This window comes from Dendrobium catenatum, unplaced genomic scaffold (genome assembly GCF_001605985.2).
Source record: "Dendrobium catenatum unplaced genomic scaffold, ASM160598v2 fragScaff_scaffold_128, whole genome shotgun sequence".
NCBI classification, from domain to species: domain Eukaryota; kingdom Viridiplantae; phylum Streptophyta; class Magnoliopsida; order Asparagales; family Orchidaceae; genus Dendrobium; species Dendrobium catenatum.
In genome coordinates this window covers 632235-653547 of record NW_021318590.1, presented here as the reverse complement: position 1 = coordinate 653547, position 21313 = coordinate 632235, and the positions used below count along the sequence as shown (strand labels likewise).

General features: G+C 35.4%; 1 protein-coding gene and 1 long non-coding RNA gene across 2 annotated transcripts; both read left to right on the top strand.

Moving 5' to 3' along the window:
* The first annotated feature begins 8 nt into the window (after positions 1-8).
* LOC114580579 (pentatricopeptide repeat-containing protein At5g15300-like) lies at positions 9-2162 on the top strand. Its single transcript, XM_028698547.1, has 3 exons — positions 9-490; positions 740-800; positions 1740-2162. The coding sequence occupies exons 1-3, from the start codon at positions 9-11 to the stop codon at positions 2160-2162; spliced, it is 966 nt and encodes a 321-aa protein (XP_028554380.1).
* Positions 2163-4240: 2078 nt separating this feature from the next.
* Positions 4241-6745, top strand: LOC114580582. Its single transcript, XR_003702027.1, has 3 exons — positions 4241-5579; positions 5745-5894; positions 5993-6745. It is a non-coding gene; the product is annotated as an uncharacterized LOC114580582 (long non-coding RNA).
* The last annotated feature ends 14568 nt before the right edge of the window (positions 6746-21313 follow it).

Below are 21313 nucleotides of genomic sequence, written 5' to 3'. Positions count from 1 at the left end.
TTGAAAATATGATAAGAAATGATTTTGTTCCAAATGAGGTGACATTTGTGTCTGTCCTGAGTGCTTGTAATCATTGTGGTTTGATTGAGCAAGGGATTCAATATTTTAACTTAGTGAAGGAGAAGTATGGTATTGCTCCCAGAGCTGATCATTTTGCTTGTCTGGTTGATATGTTAGGACGGGCAGGAAAGCTTGTGGAAGCTCAAAGAGTTTTAGAGGGTAGAAATGCATTGGAAACGAAATCCGATAAAAAATGTAGAGTTGGCAGTGATAACGATGCTACTATATGGGGTGCATTGCTTGGGGGATGTATGATATATGGGAATATGGAGATGGGGAGGAAGGTGGCTAAGGAGATGATAAATAGAAAACATCAAATTTCAGGAACTTTTGTTATCTTGTCTAATTTCTATGCGTCTTCAGGAAACTGGGAAGCCGTAGACAATCTTAGGGAGGACTGGAACTGGCAGGGCTTTGTTCAAAAGCCAGGGTGTAGTGTTGTGTAAATTGGAAGTTCTTTATGGTGTTTTAAAAAAAAGTATAAAATCCAATCAATGCTGTCTTAGTTATGTCTTTACCTGGTTTGTTAAGGAAGTTTAGAAGTTGGGAACTTGCCAGCCGAGCTGTTTGTCCGGTGCTTCAAAGCACATTGAATGAAAAAAAAAATTGTGGTCAGAAAAGTGCAACTAAGTTTTTGTGCAGCTGAAGAAATACTTGATGTTCCTGTTTTGCTGATTAGTCAAAAACCGGAATTGATGCTGAAGTTGAACCTTAGAGATGAGGAGAAGGCCGTCTTTTTGGTTCTATTAAGAGGGAAGGCCAACAAGCAACACTCTGCTACATCACGCAGAAGCTACCCTGGTTATGATCAATAATGTGGAAGGCTATGAAAATCCTTCCTAGTAAATATGTTGCAATTGGTTACCGACCCTTAGAAGATGTCATCCTAAAAACAAAGAAGAAGTCAGTAGAACTCAGGGAGTTTATATCTAGTATAGGCACAGGATTATGATAAAAGCTCAGACTTTATTAGACTTCTTCGCAGACTTCACACAAAGCCTTGAAGCTAACACTAAAGTACATGCCAAGCAGAATTTCTCCCAGTTCCATACCAATGGTGCACTGTGTTGAAGTAACCTTTGAAAATCCAATATGAAGATACCAAAGATTATGCTAAATACAAGGATATGCTGGTTGTCCTGAGATTTTCCTTGAGTTTTGGCATCAGGAAGCTGAAGTTTTACATCAATTCACGAATGTCATTGAGCTAGATACTAAGGAACTAATAACAGATCAGCAATCAATTTCAAGAAAGGCAGCTATCTCAACTAGTATGACTAAAAGGACAGAATGCATTACCCAAGAAACTCCACCTATTATATCATCACATGTGTAACTCTATACCTCTATAAATATAGCCTGTTGTACAGTAAACAGATATGCAGAATTTGATTTCATTGAAATGGAAAGTCCTTCTCTGCTTATCTTCTTGCTTTAGATGTATAGGGAGAGCTTTATGGTATCAGAGCCATATTGGCTCACAGCCCGGTAAGGACGTTCTCTCTCCCTTTTTTTGCATCTCCCCATTTTTTCTCTCTATTTCTCCTTACCGTAAAATGACAAGCTCTTCCTTCTGTCACACCGTTGACACTACCATGGAACTCTCCCAAGAAGATGTTGTCATTCCCTCCTCCCTTAAGTTTCTCATTTCCAACATTAAAGCCATTACTCCCCTATAGCTTTCTAATGACAGCTACTCCACCTGGAGATCTCAAATCGTCAAGTTGTTTAGGGCGAACAACTATGCTGGATTTCTTAACAAAATTGCTCCTGTTCCTCCCTGGTTCATTCTTGGCGCGACCGGCATTTCCAAACCAAATGCAACTTACAACTGTTGGATGTTACTAGATCAAAATCTTGCATCAGCCATATGTTCTACCATCACTACCGGCATTCTCCCATTTGTTCTGATTCTTGATAACTACGCAGACATTTGGAGTACGCTTGAAAGAAGACTTCAAACAACGAATCGGTCACATGTGATACAACTCGAGAACGAGCTACATCACATCTCCATGGGACAACAAACAATACTTCAAAACCTCAACAATATCAAATCCCTCGATGACAAGATAGCTGCAATCGGCTGCTCCATCGAGTGAAGATGTCCTGCTTTACACCCTCAACGGTCTTCCTCCTCAATATCAAGCTTTCAAGATCTCTATTAGAATAAAACTTACACCCCTTGCTCTTGAAGATCTATACTATCTAGTTTTAAGTGAAGAGATCAACTTATCCAACGATCTTGCCAAAGACTCATCAAATTTCAACATACAAACCGCTCTCTACACCAATCATGGTTATGGTCGTGGACACGGAAGGTCTAGCTTTTCATCTTACCACAGACACTCCAACTTCAGGAGCCAATTTAGGTCATCATCAACCCCTACACTGTCCACCGATATAATCAACTGTCAGATATGTGGAAAAAGGGTCACAAAGCCAACAACTGTTGGCATAGATTCAATGCCAATTACACAACACCCTCAACTGCTCTTCTGGCCTCCAACTCGAACCCCACCACCGACTTAATCATCGACTCCGACGCGTCCTCGGATCCTATTAACAATCTTGACTACATTCTTCAGCCATCGGAATACAATGGCTAGGATGGTGTCTCAATTGGAGATGACCTAACTATTCCTATCGCTCACTCAGGCCAAGGCCTTCTACCTACTCCAACTCATAAGATCTCTCTTTTGAACTTACTTCATCTCCCTAATCTAGCTCACAATCTCTTATCCGTTTCATCGCTAACCAAAGATAATAATCTTTCAATCCTTTTTGACACCTCTGATTTTCATATAAAGGATCCTTATACTAATCATGCAATCATATCTCTAATTCATCATACACCAAACTCCCCACCGTAATTCCCATGAACATTCTCTCATCTGATCCAGCCATCTACCTCCAGCTTAATGGCTTGTTGCAATTTGCCACTCATAGTTTAAAATTGCGCAATCAGAGGTGCGCCTCTGCGTTATTTGAACCTCAATAGCCTCATTGCTTAAGCAAATTTGGGGCTTGATGAGGCTTACGCCTCACGGAGCTTGAGGCACGCCTCAATTGTGCTATTGCGCAATTTGTGGTGAGGCGTACGCCTCATGAAACCGGTCACACTCACTTAAGTTTATAATAAAAACCCCCTTTCTTCTTCCTTATACCAGCTTACCCGAATCGAACGAAGACCTCCCGCAAGAAGTTCGTAGACTCCACAGACTCCGCACGATCCCGACCTTTCCTCCGCCTCTCCTGCCAGCGCCGCCTCACGTTGGTGAGCCTCTTGTGTCCGACCTCCCTCTACGATACTTTTTCAACCTATTTTAGGTTTTTTTTTTTTAATTAAAGGTGTGATTTTTCAACTCATAGAAAATCTAGGGTTTTAAATTTTTTGAGATTTTTTGTTTCATTTTGTATTTGCGCTTTAGGAAACATGGTTAAGGGCAATGAAATAGTATATGTATTAATACATGCATAACACTTTAATATGTTCTGATTATTATTTGTCTTTTTGAAAATAGTTGAATGGTGGATCCAATTTGGTGATTCCATCCCCGAGTTATAGAGTTTTGCAGTTAAAATTTTGGGGTTCACTTGTTCTTTCTCTAGGTGTGAGCGAAACTGAAGCACATATAATCAAGTACAAACGAAGAGAAGAAATCGACTTTCAAAACTCAGAATGAACACCCTTGTGTGTATTATGCCCAACAAGAGGTTGAGAGATAACAAGTTGAGAAACATGGGGTTGAAGGGTGATGAGAACCCTTTGGTTTGTGATGATATGATGTCTGATAATTAGTGATTCATAATTGATGAGACAAATTTGTCATTATCAGACCCGTAGTTAGAGGATCTATGTGTGGATGTCTTGAGAGGCGAAGTAGATCAAACGAGCATATCCACTAGTACAACATCACACACATTCATTAGTTCTACAGCATAATAAACAAATAAAGGTATCTCATAATTTTTTATGTGCAATTACATTTTAAATATATGCAATTAACATGATACTAATTATTTTTATTGAACAAGGAAGAGAAAAATGAGTAACATTGAAGATGATGAAGATTTGACATTCATAAATATAATTGGAGATGAAGATGCTTCCCTTGAAGACCCATTTAGTGATGGGATATGATTGGATTTTAGATGTTCTTTCTTATTTGTACTTTGAGAATTTTGATAGACTAATATTTGTGGTTTTGTATTTTGAATTATACTATGAGATGCATGTATTGCATCTATTTTATCCATTTTAACTAATTTCACTTCTCATTTATATGTTTTTATTGTATAATAGACTCTAACTGTTAATTACCTGCTAAAATACTTAAATTCTCATTTACGTAATTTTTCATTTGTGAGGCTTATGCCTTCACAGCGCCTTGAGGCTTACACCTCGCCTCACAGATGAAAAATGCCTTAAGGCTTATTTATGCAATTTTAAACCTTGATGCTACTATAACTCGTCCGATATTGCCTTCGCCGTCAATTCACTTTGTCAGCATATGCATTATACTCTTTCCCAACATTTTCTTCTATTAAAATGCTTCCTCAGATAGCTTCAATGAACTAATGACTTTGGTCTTCCCATCTTCAAATCAAATCTCCAACTAACTTTGCCGATGCCGAATGGGCCATTGATCCTGCTACCCGCCACTCCACCTCCGGATATTGTATATACCTCAGTAACACCCTCATCTCCTGGACAGTGAAGAAGCAAAAAAACTATTGCGTGGTCCTCCATAGAAGCAGAATACAAATCATTGGCCACGGCATCAGACGTAATTTGGCTTCAACGCCTTCTCTTAGACTTTCATATCTCCTCTACCGAGCCAACAGTCATCCATTACGACAACACACCGGCCATTGCTCTCGCCCACAATCCGATTTTTCATGCTCACACGAAGCACATCGAAGTAGATTGCCATTTTATAAGAGATCATATTCAATCTGGTGAAATTACCATCGTTTCAATCAGCACGACTGATCAAATTGCAAATATTCTAACCAAATCTCACCCTACTTCAATATTTAAATTGCTACAATCCAAACTAACGATTCAATCACCATCGTCAGTTTGCAGGGGAATAATAACAGCTCAGCAATCAAGTTCAAGAAAGGCAGCTATCTCAACTAGCACGGCTAAGAGGACATAATGCATTACCCAACAAACTCCACCTATTATATCATCACATTTGTAACTCTATAGTTCTATAAATATAGCCTGTTGTACAGTAAATAGATATGCATAATTTAGTTTCATTGAAATGGAAAGTCCTCTGCTTATATTCTTGCTTTAGATGTATAGGGATCTCTTTAGGAACTTTGATGTGAGTGAGCAAATCCAAGCACATTACTTGCTGAAGATAAAATATGAAAATTTTTGATTGAGAATTCTCAGGTGGAGCATATCCCAAGAGAGAAGAACAAGCTGGTTAATCTCTTAGCAAAATTTGGGAATCCCCACACAACGGCTTTAAGGAAACTGCTGGGCGTGTATGTCTATCCTGGTAAGTTCTAAATTGATGTTAATTCAATAGACAGCTAAATAAAACCAATCTACAACCCCCTGAAGACTTGAAAAGAATGAAGCATTGAAAGAAATGAATCTTCTAAAGTTGATCGTTTCCAGTGTTGATCTTTTAGTTCTTCGTGTCTTTGAACTTAACATGCAGCTTGGTCTATTCGGTGCTATACAAAATGCTTTCTACAATGGTTTGCAGAGGAATCACTTCATATGAAGCCTGAAAAAATCACTTTGTTGACAACAAGCTAACCTCACCACTTTTTACTTCCATGAGTTCTGGACGGGTATGTCTATCCTGGTATGTTCTAAAATTGACTATGTTTTTAAGTTCTTATTGAAAAAGTTCCTTGTTGTTCGGGATCATTGAATTAATGTTTCATAAGTTTTAACTTGCAGATACTACTCACTAGCTAGGTTAGAAACCGCTTCATATTCGTGAACAGATCTTCTTTAGCTTGTTATATAAATAAACTAAACATAATCTCTCGCTAGACGAGCTAAATTGGTTAATACTTGAGCTCTCTCAAGCTCTACTCTTTATACACCGCAGGAAGGGACGTTAATTTTTTATTCATTTCAACTGTAGCAGAGCATATTTATTAATTTTGCTTATAAATAGAAATGTATCTTTTTTTCTCAAGTGTAGCTTACAACGTATGTCTAACTTTTGTTTAAATTGAACTGGAATCATTATCTTTATTAATTTTTTGAACTTACTCCGCACATTGGCTTGAACAAAGACAATTGATAAATAGGCGAGGGAAGTGTGTTACTTTAAGACACCATAAGATATGTATGTAATGCACTACTAAATACATACATTATAAATTATGAAACAAACTGAAAACAAATATATTAACTCGATAATACTATGCATATAAGGATGAACTTAGTATGAGTGATTAAATAAATTAAGCACCAATGTAGTAGATCAACTGGACTTCAAAACCTAAGAGTAAATAAACTCTCTCTTACAATAAGTTTCCATAGTATTTTCAATAGTGATGAAGATGTTGATATTGTTATGCTAATGAGTAACGATCAATTTAGGACATCAACATAAATGTTACTCTAAAACATGCCATATAAAAATTCAATATTTGAATCATCATAATAACATTTCAAATGAGATTTTGACTTTTAACATGACATAATGGAGAAAAAGGATTCATGTAGCCGACCTCACATAGTGGGACAAATGTTTGATATTGTTGTTGTTGTATGATAATAATAATAATAATGATACAATACTAAATATGATTATAACAATATAGAGAACATAGTATAAATAACTTCATAATATTATCTTGTGAGCATACAACCAAACAATTATCACAAGCATGCAAATCATGTTAAGTGCAATATAAAATAAATATATTTATAAAAATATTGGAGACAGTTACATTTATGTAGTTCAACCTTAACTTGCCTGTGTCCATGGTTAAACACCCCCTCTCTTAAGCTTCAACTATCTAAATAAATCACTCCGTCGCTTGCATGCAACTGTAAAAATTATCTGTCACCTTTTACTTCATAGGATAAGAGCACCGACAACCGTCTAAGCAAATGCTAATCAATACTAGAGAAATACATTCCTAAAAAAATTATCATGTTTTTGGTGATGACTATGATTGCAACCAATGATTTCAAGAATAATACAATCTCTATATAAAATGATTGTTAATAATCAATGTTTAAAAATGTGTAATTGGGTATTGAGACATTTTTCTTTCATGAGGCGAGGCATAAGTCTCAAGACGTTTTGAAGCGTAAGCCTCAAAATTTAAAAATTGTTTAAAGTGAAAATAAAAGTTAAAAGTGATTTTTTATATAATACCCGAATAATATGTTAAAAAATGACATATTAAATTTCTATTGAACCATGAAGTAATAAATTGACATACATATGAAATAAAAAATTGCACAAGTAGTAAAGTGACAAGTGATAAATTGCGTGAAATAGAATTGAAATTCAAATATTATAAGAGCAAAATAATATCAAATGTTGGAATCACGTAAAAGTATCCTATAACATCAAATTCAACTTCAAATTTCTTCTTTCTTAATTCCCTGCTAATCCACTTTCAATTCTAAAAAAAACTGACATAATTGACAACAACTCAAAAATTATCTGCACTATCATCACTGATGGAGTTTTTATTTGAGTCGTCCTTGTAACAAATTTGTCTCTCACTTGCCTCATTCTGTGGAGTTCAGTTTCTCTCAATATATTTCTTCTTCATTCATTTCAAATTATCTTTTTCTTGCATAAATATTTTTCATCAACAAAAAGATGAGAATAATAGTCCAATTTTTTGGTGGAGGTGGTGGTGTTGTGCGGCTTTCAAGTGATTCTCGGTGGTGGCTATGGCAAAGGTGATGGGCTAGAGGTCGAGTCGGTTGAGAGGTAGTTGCTGTAGCTTGGTAGTGCATGAAGGCATGATTTGTTTGAGATTTTAGGTTAGAATTTAGGCAAGTTTTAATAAAAAATATTTATAAATCGGGTGAGGTGTATGCCTCGGCAAATTATTAGGTCCGGTCACTAGACCTAAAAATAGGTCCGGACTTCCAATGAAAACTTACCATGTGGACTGCGCTTTAGGTGTGCTTTTGATTGCGCTTTTTGACTGCGTTTACCTGCACTTTATCTTCGGTTTACCTGCGCTTGACTTAAATTTCCAAGGACACGTGTACATTCCATGTGGCGAATTTTTAGTGGATGTTTGGACCTAGAAATTGGTCTGGTGACCGGACCTAATAATTTGCTGTATGCCTCATGCTAGTAAGGTAAGATGCGCCTCAAGATGGGCCTTTGCCAAGCTGAGGCGTAAGCCTCATAAAAAAGTATTTAGGTGGGCCTCAAGGCGAGTTTGATATTGCACAATTTTAAACAATGTTATTAACACAAAACAATAAATACAAGGAAAATAAGTAATTATGGGGATAGAGTCAATCTAATATGTTCTCAAAAGATTATCTAATTATGAGTACTTGTGGATAATTTTCTGATATAAACATTTGATGTAATAGAAATAATTTTCCAGTATGTCTTTAAAGGCTATATTTCTTATCCCCATTGGAGATAGCCTTTTCTTAAATACGATCATTGATAAACTTGGATTGTTTAGCCACAGACCTTAAAGCTTTCTATCGATTTTCCCATTCATGAGATTTTTGTGAAGCTAACTCAATCATCCCCAGTGGAGATAGTGTCTACTTGAAGTTACTGTAGATAAACTCAGTTTGTTTAGTCACTAACCTTGAAGTTGTCAGTAGATTTTCTCTGTTGGAAATTTATGAGAAGCTAATTCTTTTTGCCCTTTTAACGAAATGCTTTACTGGATATGATTTGGTATGTTTGATTGTTGGTCTTGAGATTTTTCAAATGATTTTTCTTTTTAGAGGGATTTGAAAGGCTAATTACATTTGCCCCCTCTGCAAAATATTTGATTAATATAATTTTCTTCTTAGGAGATCCTTAAGAAGCTAATCGTACGACCTTCAATGAAAGAGAAAAAACAAATGAAAATTTTCAAACATTTTGACCGGACAAATTAAGATTTTATTTGGGATGGCTTTCTTACTGCTTTTAAATGCAATTTTTTAGTACAAAATTTAAATTTTGTATAAGAAATCTGCTTTAAGAAGCAATAAGAAAGCCGTCCCAAATGAAGCCTAAGGTTATACTCAATTACTAACTAATTTAGCAGCCCAATAAAGCTATAGATTTATATAACAATTAATTCTCAATCTATTTATATAATAAAGTTCTACTTATTTCTTAATATTATGAAAATATGATATAACGAGTTTTCTTAATATAATTAAAATAATTATTTTATTAGAATGTTTTTATATTTTAATTAATGTGTCCATTATCATTGAGACATGTAGGATAAATTACATGGTCAATCAAATAATGAAGCATCTAAACACACTCACAAACTAAGCTAATTTTTTTGATTTTTTTTTAAAATTAAACTTTAGCTAATTTAAAAAATTAAATTAATTTTACATGTAAATTAAACCTACTTAAATTAAACCAAATCTGAGAAGAATGATACAACCTCAAACTCAGAGTCTCAGGACCCTCGTGCTTGCACCCTATCCTCTTGCATTACCGATGCTTATTGTGCCATCATCATTATTACACAATCGATGCTTCTCGTCTTGCTGTCAGAAATTTATTTCTGCATTTTTAGTTTGAGGAAGTAGAAAAATCAATTAATTATAATTTGTTCCTAATGAAAACTCACTAAATGATGACAGTGAGGAAGATTTTTTAATTCATAAATTATGATCTTAAATTATTTATTTATGTTGAACTTTGAGTAAGTTACTATTTATTTAGTATTGTTTGTAGTCTTATTTTATGTTAATATTTTACTTTGAGGTTAATATTTTACTTATTATTTCAAAAATTTTATTAATTTAATGATTTTATTTTGAGGCTAACGCCTCAAAGTTTTTTGAATTTTATGCCTAGCCTTACGGAAAGAAAATACCTCAATGTCCAATTGCCCAATTTTAAACCTTAATTATTATAAAATCTCTAATGAACCACACATGAATTACATAAACTCATGAGATTGACCAAATAGAGAGAAGGAAGCCAGTGGAAATATAAGAAAGAAATGTACAACCTAGATGAAAGGGAGTTGTCCAATGTGTATTGTTGTTTCTATTGACTTGTATGAGAGGAATTACTTTTATAATACCTTTTTTTTTGGGACATTCAGGTCAATTAAGGAAAATTCATACACACATTACATATGCAAGACTCGAACCTAAGACCATTTTGTTGATAGCCAAAGCTCTCAATTAACAAACGAAAATGAGATCTTCACTACTTTTATAAGACTTACTCTTAAGAGATTAAAATACAAATAATCTTCTCATTAATTTTTATTTAAATTATATTGGAGTTATTTATGCTAACTTAAAACTTACTAATTTGATAATTTAATCTAATTTAATAAAGTTATAATATAGGGGCACAACTATTAGCAGATACATAAAAGGCACGCCCCCTGGCACCCAAGGCGATGGCTCGGCGCGTACTCTTGCAAGCCAAATGGCTCTCTTGACTGTTCTGCGATAACTTTATTCGATCCTACTTTGAGGTGGGGAAATTATTAGGTGCGGACACCGCACCTAGAGATCCGTCTAGATTATTGATGCACTGCGTACGTTCTGCATACGCTCTGCTTACACTATGCGTATGTTCTACTTACACTATGCGTATTTGTAGATACACATCAAATAAGCAACAAATCCTCACAACTAAATATTTGCTGCTTATTTACTGCAATACGCAGTGTATACTCATTAAATAAGAATAACGTAGGCATAGCTTATGCATAGAATACGCAGTATCCGAACGCATCTTTAAGTGCGGCGTCCGCACCTAATAATTTCCCTCTGAGGTGAGCCTTCGATGGCCCTAAAATCACCATTACAAACATTAAAATAAGGACATGAGATATCTCAGTGCTCACTCCTTATTTAAAACGTTTATTTAGAAAAAAGTCTGCCTAAAGGTTTGTGGAAAGAGTCCAATAGTTGAAGTTGATTGCTAATTTTAGTAGTCAAAATTCTTATGGCATCATTGAATTCATTGCTTCCAAATCATGGCCATTACATCCTATCCTTGAAGAGCTAATAACCATTCGGTATCTTGGGCCAAACGATTGGTTGGTCTTATCACTATATTTTTTGTATTCTTATTCCATTGAAAACGACTTTATTTTCTGTCAACATTTATTATTATTATTATTATTATTTCTGTCAACATTGATTTGCTTTGGAAGTTTCAGATCTATTTCGATGAACATCTTGAGATCATTTTTATTTTTTATTTAGATTTTTTTTAAATAGTTAGAAAATATGTTCAGAATTTTTTTTGAAGCAAATTTGTTTTTGTAAGAAATTTTTAAATCCACCAAATGAAAATATATTGACTTTCAAGTTTTTTTTTTAATTTCAAGTAAATTTAGTTAAAAAATATAAATATATATATATATATGAAATTCTTTCATCTTTGTGGGATGGCAGTCACCTGAAAATGAACACTCCTTTAAGAACTTATCATCCAATAGTTTCTAATCCCGCAGTGGTTCTCCTCGACAACTTCCTAGTACTCTGGCTGGTGTGCACTTCTATTTTAGATCATGAAGCTAATATGTAACTTATTGTGTCCAACATTATGACGAAAACTTACTATGAACATCAATTTCCATTTAGATCGTGAACCTCATATTTACATAATGATAAGTACTTTTTATGGCGGACTTTAGGGGTATTAAAATGAAATTTGGATTAGGTTCGGGTCGAACCTGAAATTGAGCCGTCTTCAATTAACTCGACCCAAATCGTACATTAGAATGAATATCGTACTTGATGATCAACTATTCAATCCTGAATGTCTAAAGATAAGTTAATTGATCAAATTTGAACTCTTCATGCCAGACAAACTAGTTCATGTAGTCCAAATATTAACACCATGTATGATGAACTACTTATTTAGGAATCTGAAATTAAGGGTATAAATCAGAGTTGATTTTGTACTATACAATCCCCATCATACAATATGAACAAATAAAGGGCTTGCCTGGCTAAAATCTAGTTAGGTCGATCCAATTTTCTGAGCCACCATTCTTGTGAAAATAGTGTTGTACAATATACATCATATAATCTAAGCAAATAAAGAGTTTGTTCAGGTGAACTTCATACAGACATGATGTTCTAGTTCCATAAGTCAACATAGTTGTTCATATCATACTATATGATCTTAGATTGGACTGTATGATTCACCTGCCAAATTTACTAAATCAAGATTTTTAAGTTTTGAATAGGAGCTTGATATACATACTCTTTTATGTTCTTTTGAGGATAGAGAGATAACATCTCATGCTTTCTTAAGGGAGGCTAAGGAGATTGTGAGAGAGCTTTTGAGTGGGTTTTTACTCTATTGTGTGAGGGAGAAAAGGAGAGAAAGAGAGAGGTGAGTTTGTGGGGGATCTCTTGAGAGGATATTCCAGAGATCGGGATCTATAAGATTGTTTTGCTTGCTATGTGTCTTTTTTTCTCTCGGTTGTGATAGAGTGAGGGCTCTTGGGTACAAGAGTTTGTGAGAGTCTTGGGTTAAGACTCTAGTGGTGAGGCATCTTCTCCATGCTCAATGTACAAAGAGGTTGTCTTCTTGGGAAGAGAAGGGTGTAAGTGTGTTCTTCGGTCCTTATGAAGGAGAAAAGCTTCTCCGCCTTGCTTGGAGTAGGAGTGGTTAGTAGAATACCTTGAAAGAAGACTCTGGGGAGTGGACATGTGTCAAGTTGCCCGAATCATCATATGAATTCTAGTTTGCTTTTTCTTGTCTTTTCTACATTATTTTTCTTCTTGCATAGCTTATCTTTATTAACTAAATATGATTTAATTGCAAGTATTATTCATTTTAAAGTAAAGGCAAAATAAAACAAATTATAAATTTTTTTTATTAAAATTATTTAGGTAAAATTAAATTTATCTTACTACGGGAGTAGATTCTGGAATGACACATGTTGGGAATTAGAATACGTTAGAAGGTTATTTTGTTGCTTGTCCACTGCTTTTCGATTGCATTCCTTTGATTTAGCAAATCCAGTTTTCATCATTTATTCAATCCATAGATTTTAGTATTTGGCATTTAATTCAAATTGGATATTAACCATTATATAAAATAATTAATGGAAATAAGATTGAAATATCATTTACTGAATGGAGTTTATAGGAAAGATAACTTGCATAATTAATTACTAAATTTTTAAAATATTTCTTTTGTGCACTTAAGTCTGAAGACTATATGCTTGTATCCATATGTCCAAATAGAAAAGAAATTTGAGATAGATTGTGTATTACATATGAGGAAAAATTGAAATTACACATTCAAGATTAAATATTTTGCTTCATAATTATGAAATTTTAGCCTATAAACTAGTGAAACTATTACTAAATGTATACTCATTTTAAATTTTTTTGAATTTATTGAGAAAAGAAATTATTTATGCATAAAGGGTTACATGATTCTTTGATGCCTGCCTAAATCTTAGGATAGCAAGGTGATGGTAATCTTAGAATCAAAAGATTTAAATATTTATTATATTAATAATTTGCTTGGTTCCTTAATTGCATATGAGCAAAAAATTTTGATCTAAAGAACTATAAATATAGGAGAAAAGATAAATGATAAAACAATTACCTTGATTGCCTACAATTCTTGTAATAGCAACTTTGACGGAGGCGGAGAGGATGACATAGCCTTCATGACAAGTAATTAAAAAATTTTCTTAGAAAGAAGCAAAGAAGGTACCCCGATAAGTGGAGGAATAGTAAAAAGTGAATGAAGTTTCTGACCTCGCTTGTTTTGAATGCAAAAAGTTAGGTTACATAAGGTTAGATTACCCCAATCTGAAAGCTCAATCATCAAAGGAAAATGCTGAGGATAAATCTGATAATAAGATAAAAAAGCCTCAGAGAGCCTTTTGGGCAAATTCAAATTCTGAGTCATTTGAGACAAAAGCAAATGAAGTGGTCACCAACTTGTGCTTAATGGCTAAAGACAGTGAGGGTGATATAGATAGTGATCAGGTATGTGATTTTTTATATGAGAAATTATTTTCTTTTTTAGAATAATTGCACACAGGTTAAGAAGTTAAAAAGAAATTTTTATAATTTAAAGCATGAGCATAATGCATTAGTAAATAAACACACAGATCTAGTGAAATGGCATGTTAAAAAAATGAACATAGTACAATAGTAGATATGCACTCTAGTTTGCAAAAGGAGTAAGAGGAGTTGAAAGATAATCTTAGGGACAAAACAAAAGTGCATATTGATTTAGAACTTGCATTTAAAGAATTGGAAGAAGTGGCTCTAGACTTGCAGAATAGCGAGCATCGAAGCATACATAAAGTTAGGAATTTGTATAAGTGCAAATAAAGGCATGATAAAAGAAATCAGTGAATGAAAAGCTAATGCATCAAGATCCGTTCACACATGACAAAGGAGAGCACCACATGCATACTAACTGCATAAGAAAAAACAACATGGCATGGGTTTTCTCAATTATTCCTTGGTGTTAAGTATGTTTCTTATAACATGGTAGGGCACATCGCACGTGTATGTCCTTATAGATTACACCTTATTGCTCAATATGTTTGGAGACCTAAGACTTCATCTACACAACATAACATAGATTCATCACACGGATTGAAGGCACCCAACCTCGTTTGGGTTTCAAAGGCTACAACTTGATTTGTTTTATAAATATGCCTTCACTAGTGGTCTAAAGAAAGCATGTGATACCTAAATAGCGGATGCTCGCGCCATATGGCATGGGACATAAAGTAATACGTCACGCTAGAATCCAGAAGTAGAGGAAAATTGACCCTGAGAGATGATACTATGAGAAAGGATATTGAAATTTGAACTATTGGTAAAACTAATGTCTTTACTATTGAAAAAGTATTATTAGTAGAACTTTAAAGCATAATTTACCTTGCATTACTAAGATAGTTGATAAGGAATTTAATGTGAAATGCTTTCTAACAAATGTTTGATTTTAATTGATAGTAAACATATTTTGCATGATTTTAAAGTGAATAATATCTACATGACTGACTTAGAGAGTCTAATTGAGTCAAGCATAGTGTATTATCTAAAGTTAATTGTAGATGACATTTGGTTATGGCACAGGAGACTATGTCAGGCAAGCATGATGACACTTAAAAAAGATATCTCACTTGGACATATTTAGAGTATCAAAAATAGAATTAATTAAGAAGCACCTTGTCATGCATTTCAACTAGACAAATAAGTCAAATCCTCTTTTCACTATATCAAGAAGATCGGTACTAGTAGACCACTTGAGATTTTGCATATGTAAACCTATTTGGACCTGTCACGCTATAAGTTTAGGAGGCAAATCAAATGAGTTTGTTATTGTAGATGATTATACTAGGTTCATTTTGGTCTAGTTCTTAGTTATTAAAAAAAGATTCATTTGAGGAGTTTATGGTATTCTCAACATGGATTCAAAGAAAATTAGGATGCACCATTTTTATCATCTATAGTGACCATAGAGTAGAGTTTGAGAATAATAGGTTTAAATCTATTTGTTAAGAAGTAGGGATATATTATGACTTTGTTGCACCAAGAATGCCCCAATAGAATGACATAACAGAGAGGAAAAATAGGACTCTAGTTGAGGCCCATAGAGCTATGTTAAATGAGGATAGATTACCTAAATATTTTTGGACTAAAATAATAAACGTAGCTTGCTATGTCTTGAATATGGTGAATATCAGAGCCAAATTGAATAAGACCCCCCTATGAGCTTTTGAAAGGTTGAATGTCAAACCTTTCCCATTTAGTTTATTGGAAGAATAAACTACTTACTGATAATATATGAGGGACTTCTGCTAATTTATAGACCTTGGCCCCATAATTGTTAAAAGGTTACTTGGATTTTAACTTTACAAAGCAGATTTCAATTGAGCTCGGGAAGTTGATGTAGATTATGTTGATGAAGATAATCAAAATAAAGTTCAATTATAAAAGGTAAGACCAAAGCACAAAGAAAATATAAGAGAAGACCAAATTATAAAAGTCCAATAAAGAGCCCATAATTTAAAATATTTAAGATGTAATTTATATTATATTTTCTATCTAGAAAATTTTATTCCCAATCATGATATTTTTTGATATGGATGAAATATTGAATATTGGTGGATGAAATTCTTTCTCGTTAATGGTGACATCCAACACACCCTTCCTTTTCCCTCCCTTTTTTTCCTCTACTTTTTCTCTCTAAAAGTGATTGCTTAAGGGTCGTGTTATATATATAAATATTGGCTGAAGTTCTTTGTAATTTTTTTTTTTTTTTTTTATGAATGAAATATTTTTATGGAGAAGTGCTTATCATTTACTTTGGACTTGGTTGGTTCAAGTTATTTGCCTACCTTTGGTGAGTTAAGTAATTATCTTAGCATTTTCTTTTAGTTATTTACTACGCCTGTTGAACACCTTCTCCAATCAAATATTCTACTTTATAAGTATACTGAAATGTCCCTCCCCCAAAATCTAATGGAAGAATTATTCCTTGGAATCTAATTATTTCAAACATTGCATAGAACATTCCATAACCAACTAAATAATCTAATAAATTGATAATAATAAAAAATATTAATCTAGATTTTCATTCCAAAACCAATCATATATTAATAATCTAGTCCAAATATGTTCTATACATCAAAACATCAAAATTAAACTTCAAAAATACCTTAATTGAAAACTTCTAAGATTCTTTCCTTGTCGACCTCAACTATGTTGGACTCTTCCCTTTTCTTGAAATCTAATAAAACAGTAGAGTGAACATCACATGCTTAGTAGGCTATCCAAATTTCTTTGCAGAAGTCAATATCCATATTTATAGTATATAATTAATATAATTAAATATCAAATGTAAATTAATAGGAAAAATATTTAATTGTTAAAAATATAAAAAAGGGATTATTTGTATCAACATTTTCAGAAGAATAACACAATTATGTTTTAAACTCAAATATGCATCATAATTAACTTTCTAGAATTTGTTAATTGAACTTAAATGTTATAGACCTTAACATGTACTTTAACTTGTATCTTCCCATGAGTATTAGAGTGCACTTGTTAATATAGAAAATCTATAAATAGAGCCCTATTTCTCATGAAAAGGGACCCCCAAGCAAGGAATCAAGAGAGAGATCAGAGAACGCTCTTCTCCTCGATCCTCCTTGACCATTGCCTAGACTTCCGTCGAACCACGACCTAACGCCGGAATTCTACTGGATCACCAACTGAAGCTGGAGTTCTACCAGACCACCAAATGATGCCAAACCTCTGCAATACCACCACCTGATGAAGGAGTTCCGCCAGACCACCGCCTGATGCTGGACATCCACCGGACCACTACATGATGTCAGACATATGTCTGGACCACCGAATGACATTGAACATCCACCAGACCACCACCTGACGCTGGAGTTCCGCCAAACCACCTTCAGATCACCGATTGAAACTAAACTTTCACCAGACCACCGATAGAAATCAAAGTTCTTCTAGACCACCAAATAATACCTAGACTTCCACCGGACCACCGCCTTATGACTATGATCTTTCTGACCCCTACTCCTACCGACTTTGGTCATTCTAACCTCCGTCATATATTATGGTCTTTTCAACCCCCATCACTAGACAACAGTCTCTCTGATCCTTGTCCCCTATCGATTATGGTCCTTCCAACCTCTGTGGCCTACTATGATACTTTTGACCTCCATCGCCAAATAACGGCCTTTATGACCCCTATCTCTTGCTAACTACTATCCTTCCGACCTCCCTCGCTTACTATAGTCCTTTTAACCTCCATCACCAGATAACGGTCTTTCTAACACAGATATCCTGTCGACTATGACCCTTCCAACCTCCATCGCCTACTACGGTCCTTCAGACCTCCATCGCCAGATAATGATCTTTATTACCCCTGTTTCCTATTGACTACAGTCCTTCTGACCTCCATCACATACTATTGTCCTTCTGACTTCCATCGCCAGATAACAATTTTTTTGACCACTGTTTCTTATCGACTACTTTTCTTATGACCTCCCTTGCCAAACAATGGTCTTTCTGACCATTATCTTTTGCTGACTATGGTCATTCTAACCTCCCTCGCTAGACAATAATCCTTCTGACCACTGTCACCAAACTATGATCTTTCCGACCTTCATCGTGCGCCGACTATGGTTCTGCCGACTAAGCAAATATTTTAATACTAATTCTTTCAATTCCCACCATGTAATATGATGTACATTTGCTACATCAAGACAAGGATATCCCCCCAAAAAGGGCCTCATTTGTAATCGATTGTAAATAATAGTAGATTCATTCAAACGAGGCTAGGCCCCGAAGTTTTTCCCACTTTTTAGGAGTTTCTACAAAAAAACTTTGGTGTCTCTTATGAATGCCAGATCCTCTTTTTATCTACTTGTGTGCTTAATCCTTGTACAAAGCTAAGATATTAAATTTTATATTCATATACTACCCTGAATATTCCAAGGCACAATAGTTTAGTTTGGCACCGTCTGTGGGAACATGATTCCAAACTGTGTGACAATTTTTCACCTAAATTCTACTCGACACTAGACTTCCTCCCGTGGTCGCACTTCTACTCATCGCCAGACTTCTGTCCGTTGTCAAACTTTTGCTCATCACCAGACTTTTATTGAACTTCTACCTGAAGTTAAACTTTGGCCCGTGGTTAGTCATATGTCCATCGCAGGACTTCCACCCATCGCCGGACTGTTACTATACTTCTACATATCATCAATCTATGACCCTTCCGGCCTTCATCTCTTGACAATGATCTTTCTGACCTCCATCGCCATCCAACTGCAAATCTCTATTGGTTGTGGGATCTCTAAAAGATGAGTGACCCCCTGTCATGACCTTTGTGTAGGGAGGGGCCTATAGTCAGATAAAGGATACCGCTTATTTAAAAACAGAGTAAGGCCTCCCGTATAGGAAGAAGACTAAAGGGGAGAAAAGGGGGAAGGAGGAAAAGGTCCCTTCAGCTTAATGAGGGGCCCTAGACCTTGATAGGGGATACCGCCTAAATAGGATTAGGGAAATGCCTATCCTGAGAAAAAAAAAGTGAAAAAAAGAGGAAAGGTGGAGGAGATTCCTACTCAGTGAAGGGCACTAGACCTAAACATGGGATACCGCCTAAATAGGATTAGGGGAAGGCCTCAACCTAAGAAGAAGAAGGGAAGAAAAGAGGAAAGGAGGAGACTCCTGCTCAGTGAGGGGAACTAGACCTAGACAGGGGATACCGCTTGAACAAAATCAGGAGAAGGCCTCAGCTTGAGAAGAAGAAAGAAAGAAAAGTGGAAAGGAGGAGGAGACTCCTACTTAGTGAGGAGCCCTAAACAAGGATGAGAGATATCACCCGACCAGGACCAGGGGGAGGCCTCAGCCTGAGGAAAAGTGGAGGAAAGGAGGATGGGCAAATTTTTTCATACATCTAAGTGGGTATTTATATTGAACATAGAGTGGAGGAGGAGGTTGGGAAAGTTGTTAAAAAAATTATAATTTTATTATAATTTTAACCCCACCTTCCTACTACTCCACTAATGGCCCAAAACTCCCAACTTTCCACTACTCCACTTATGACACTATCCCACTACTCCACCATTTGACCATAACTCTCACCTTCCCACTAATCCACTAATGGCACCTTCCCACTACTCCACTAAAGACCGATAACTCCCACCTTCCCACTACTCTACTAATGACACCTTCTCACTACTCCAATAATGCCCCATAACGCCAACCTTCTCTTTACTTTACTAGTGATGCCTTCCCACTACCCCACTAATGGGCCTTAACTGCCACCTTCCCACTACTCCACAAATGGCCTATAACACGCACCTACCCACTACTCCACTAATGGGCCATGGCTCAACCTAATCCACTACTACACTATTGGCCCACATTCATGAACTTGGGTAGCCCAAAGAGCATGGCCAATGTAGGTCTCATAATCAAGCCAGAGACATGATGGGTAAGCTTGCAGATCATGTGGACCAATTTGTATTCGAACCCAATTTATGGCCTAGAAAGGCTAACTTGGACATTTTTGGAGTCCCTAGGACCTTTTTTTTGACATTATAGACTCAATTTTGGCACTTTAAAGCTATCTTGGTCCTCTACGCCCAATATTGGACTATTTTTTAACTTAAAATTGCATTAAAAATTCCCTAAAAATATCAACATATATTTTTGGACTCTACAGGCTTTGATGTCCAAAAATAGGGGTGTAATTGATACATAATCAAAAAATTATCTTGACCGGGCCTGAATCTTAAGGCAAAATCAAGTTGAAAACTTCTAAAATTATAATTGGGACCATCCAAACTCTTATTTCAGCAAACTTATTATCAAATTAAATGTCTTGAAAATATAAACCCAATGACACTTAATTCAAGTTAATCAGAGTCCAAATGAAAATGGGTCCAAATCAAGGACCTGAAGCACTACTGGAAGGTTCTAACCACAATTTGGTTTACTAAATGGTTTCCAAACATGAATTGCTAATAATCCAATTAAGCGGCTCAACAAGAAGAATCCAGTGAGCCTAAGATTGTGAAATTCTTATATCATTAGGATATTCAAATTCCCAATAAATGATCCACGATTAAGGGATTCAACAGAAGCTATCCATCTAAACCACTCCCAAAATACCCTTGATCTTCCATCTATTTATAAGCCATGCCACTCTAGAAAATCTATAAATATATCCTCCTTTCTCATGAAAAGGGACCCCTAAGCAAGGAATCAAGAGAGTGATCGGAGATCGCTATTGCTTCCTCGCTCCACCTCGACCATCGCCCAAACTTCCATCGGACCACCAATTGATGCTAGAGCTCTGCCGGACCACCACCCAATGCCTATGTTCTACCGGATCATCGCTCGATGGTGAAGTTTTGCCAGTCCACCACCTGACGCAGGAGTTCCGCCAGACTACTGCCTGACGCTAGACTTCTGTCTTGACCACCGTCTGACGCCATACTTCCACCGGACCATTACTTGATGCCTGACTTTCATTAGTAACATCGACTAATGTGGGACTTCCTCCATACCACCGACCAA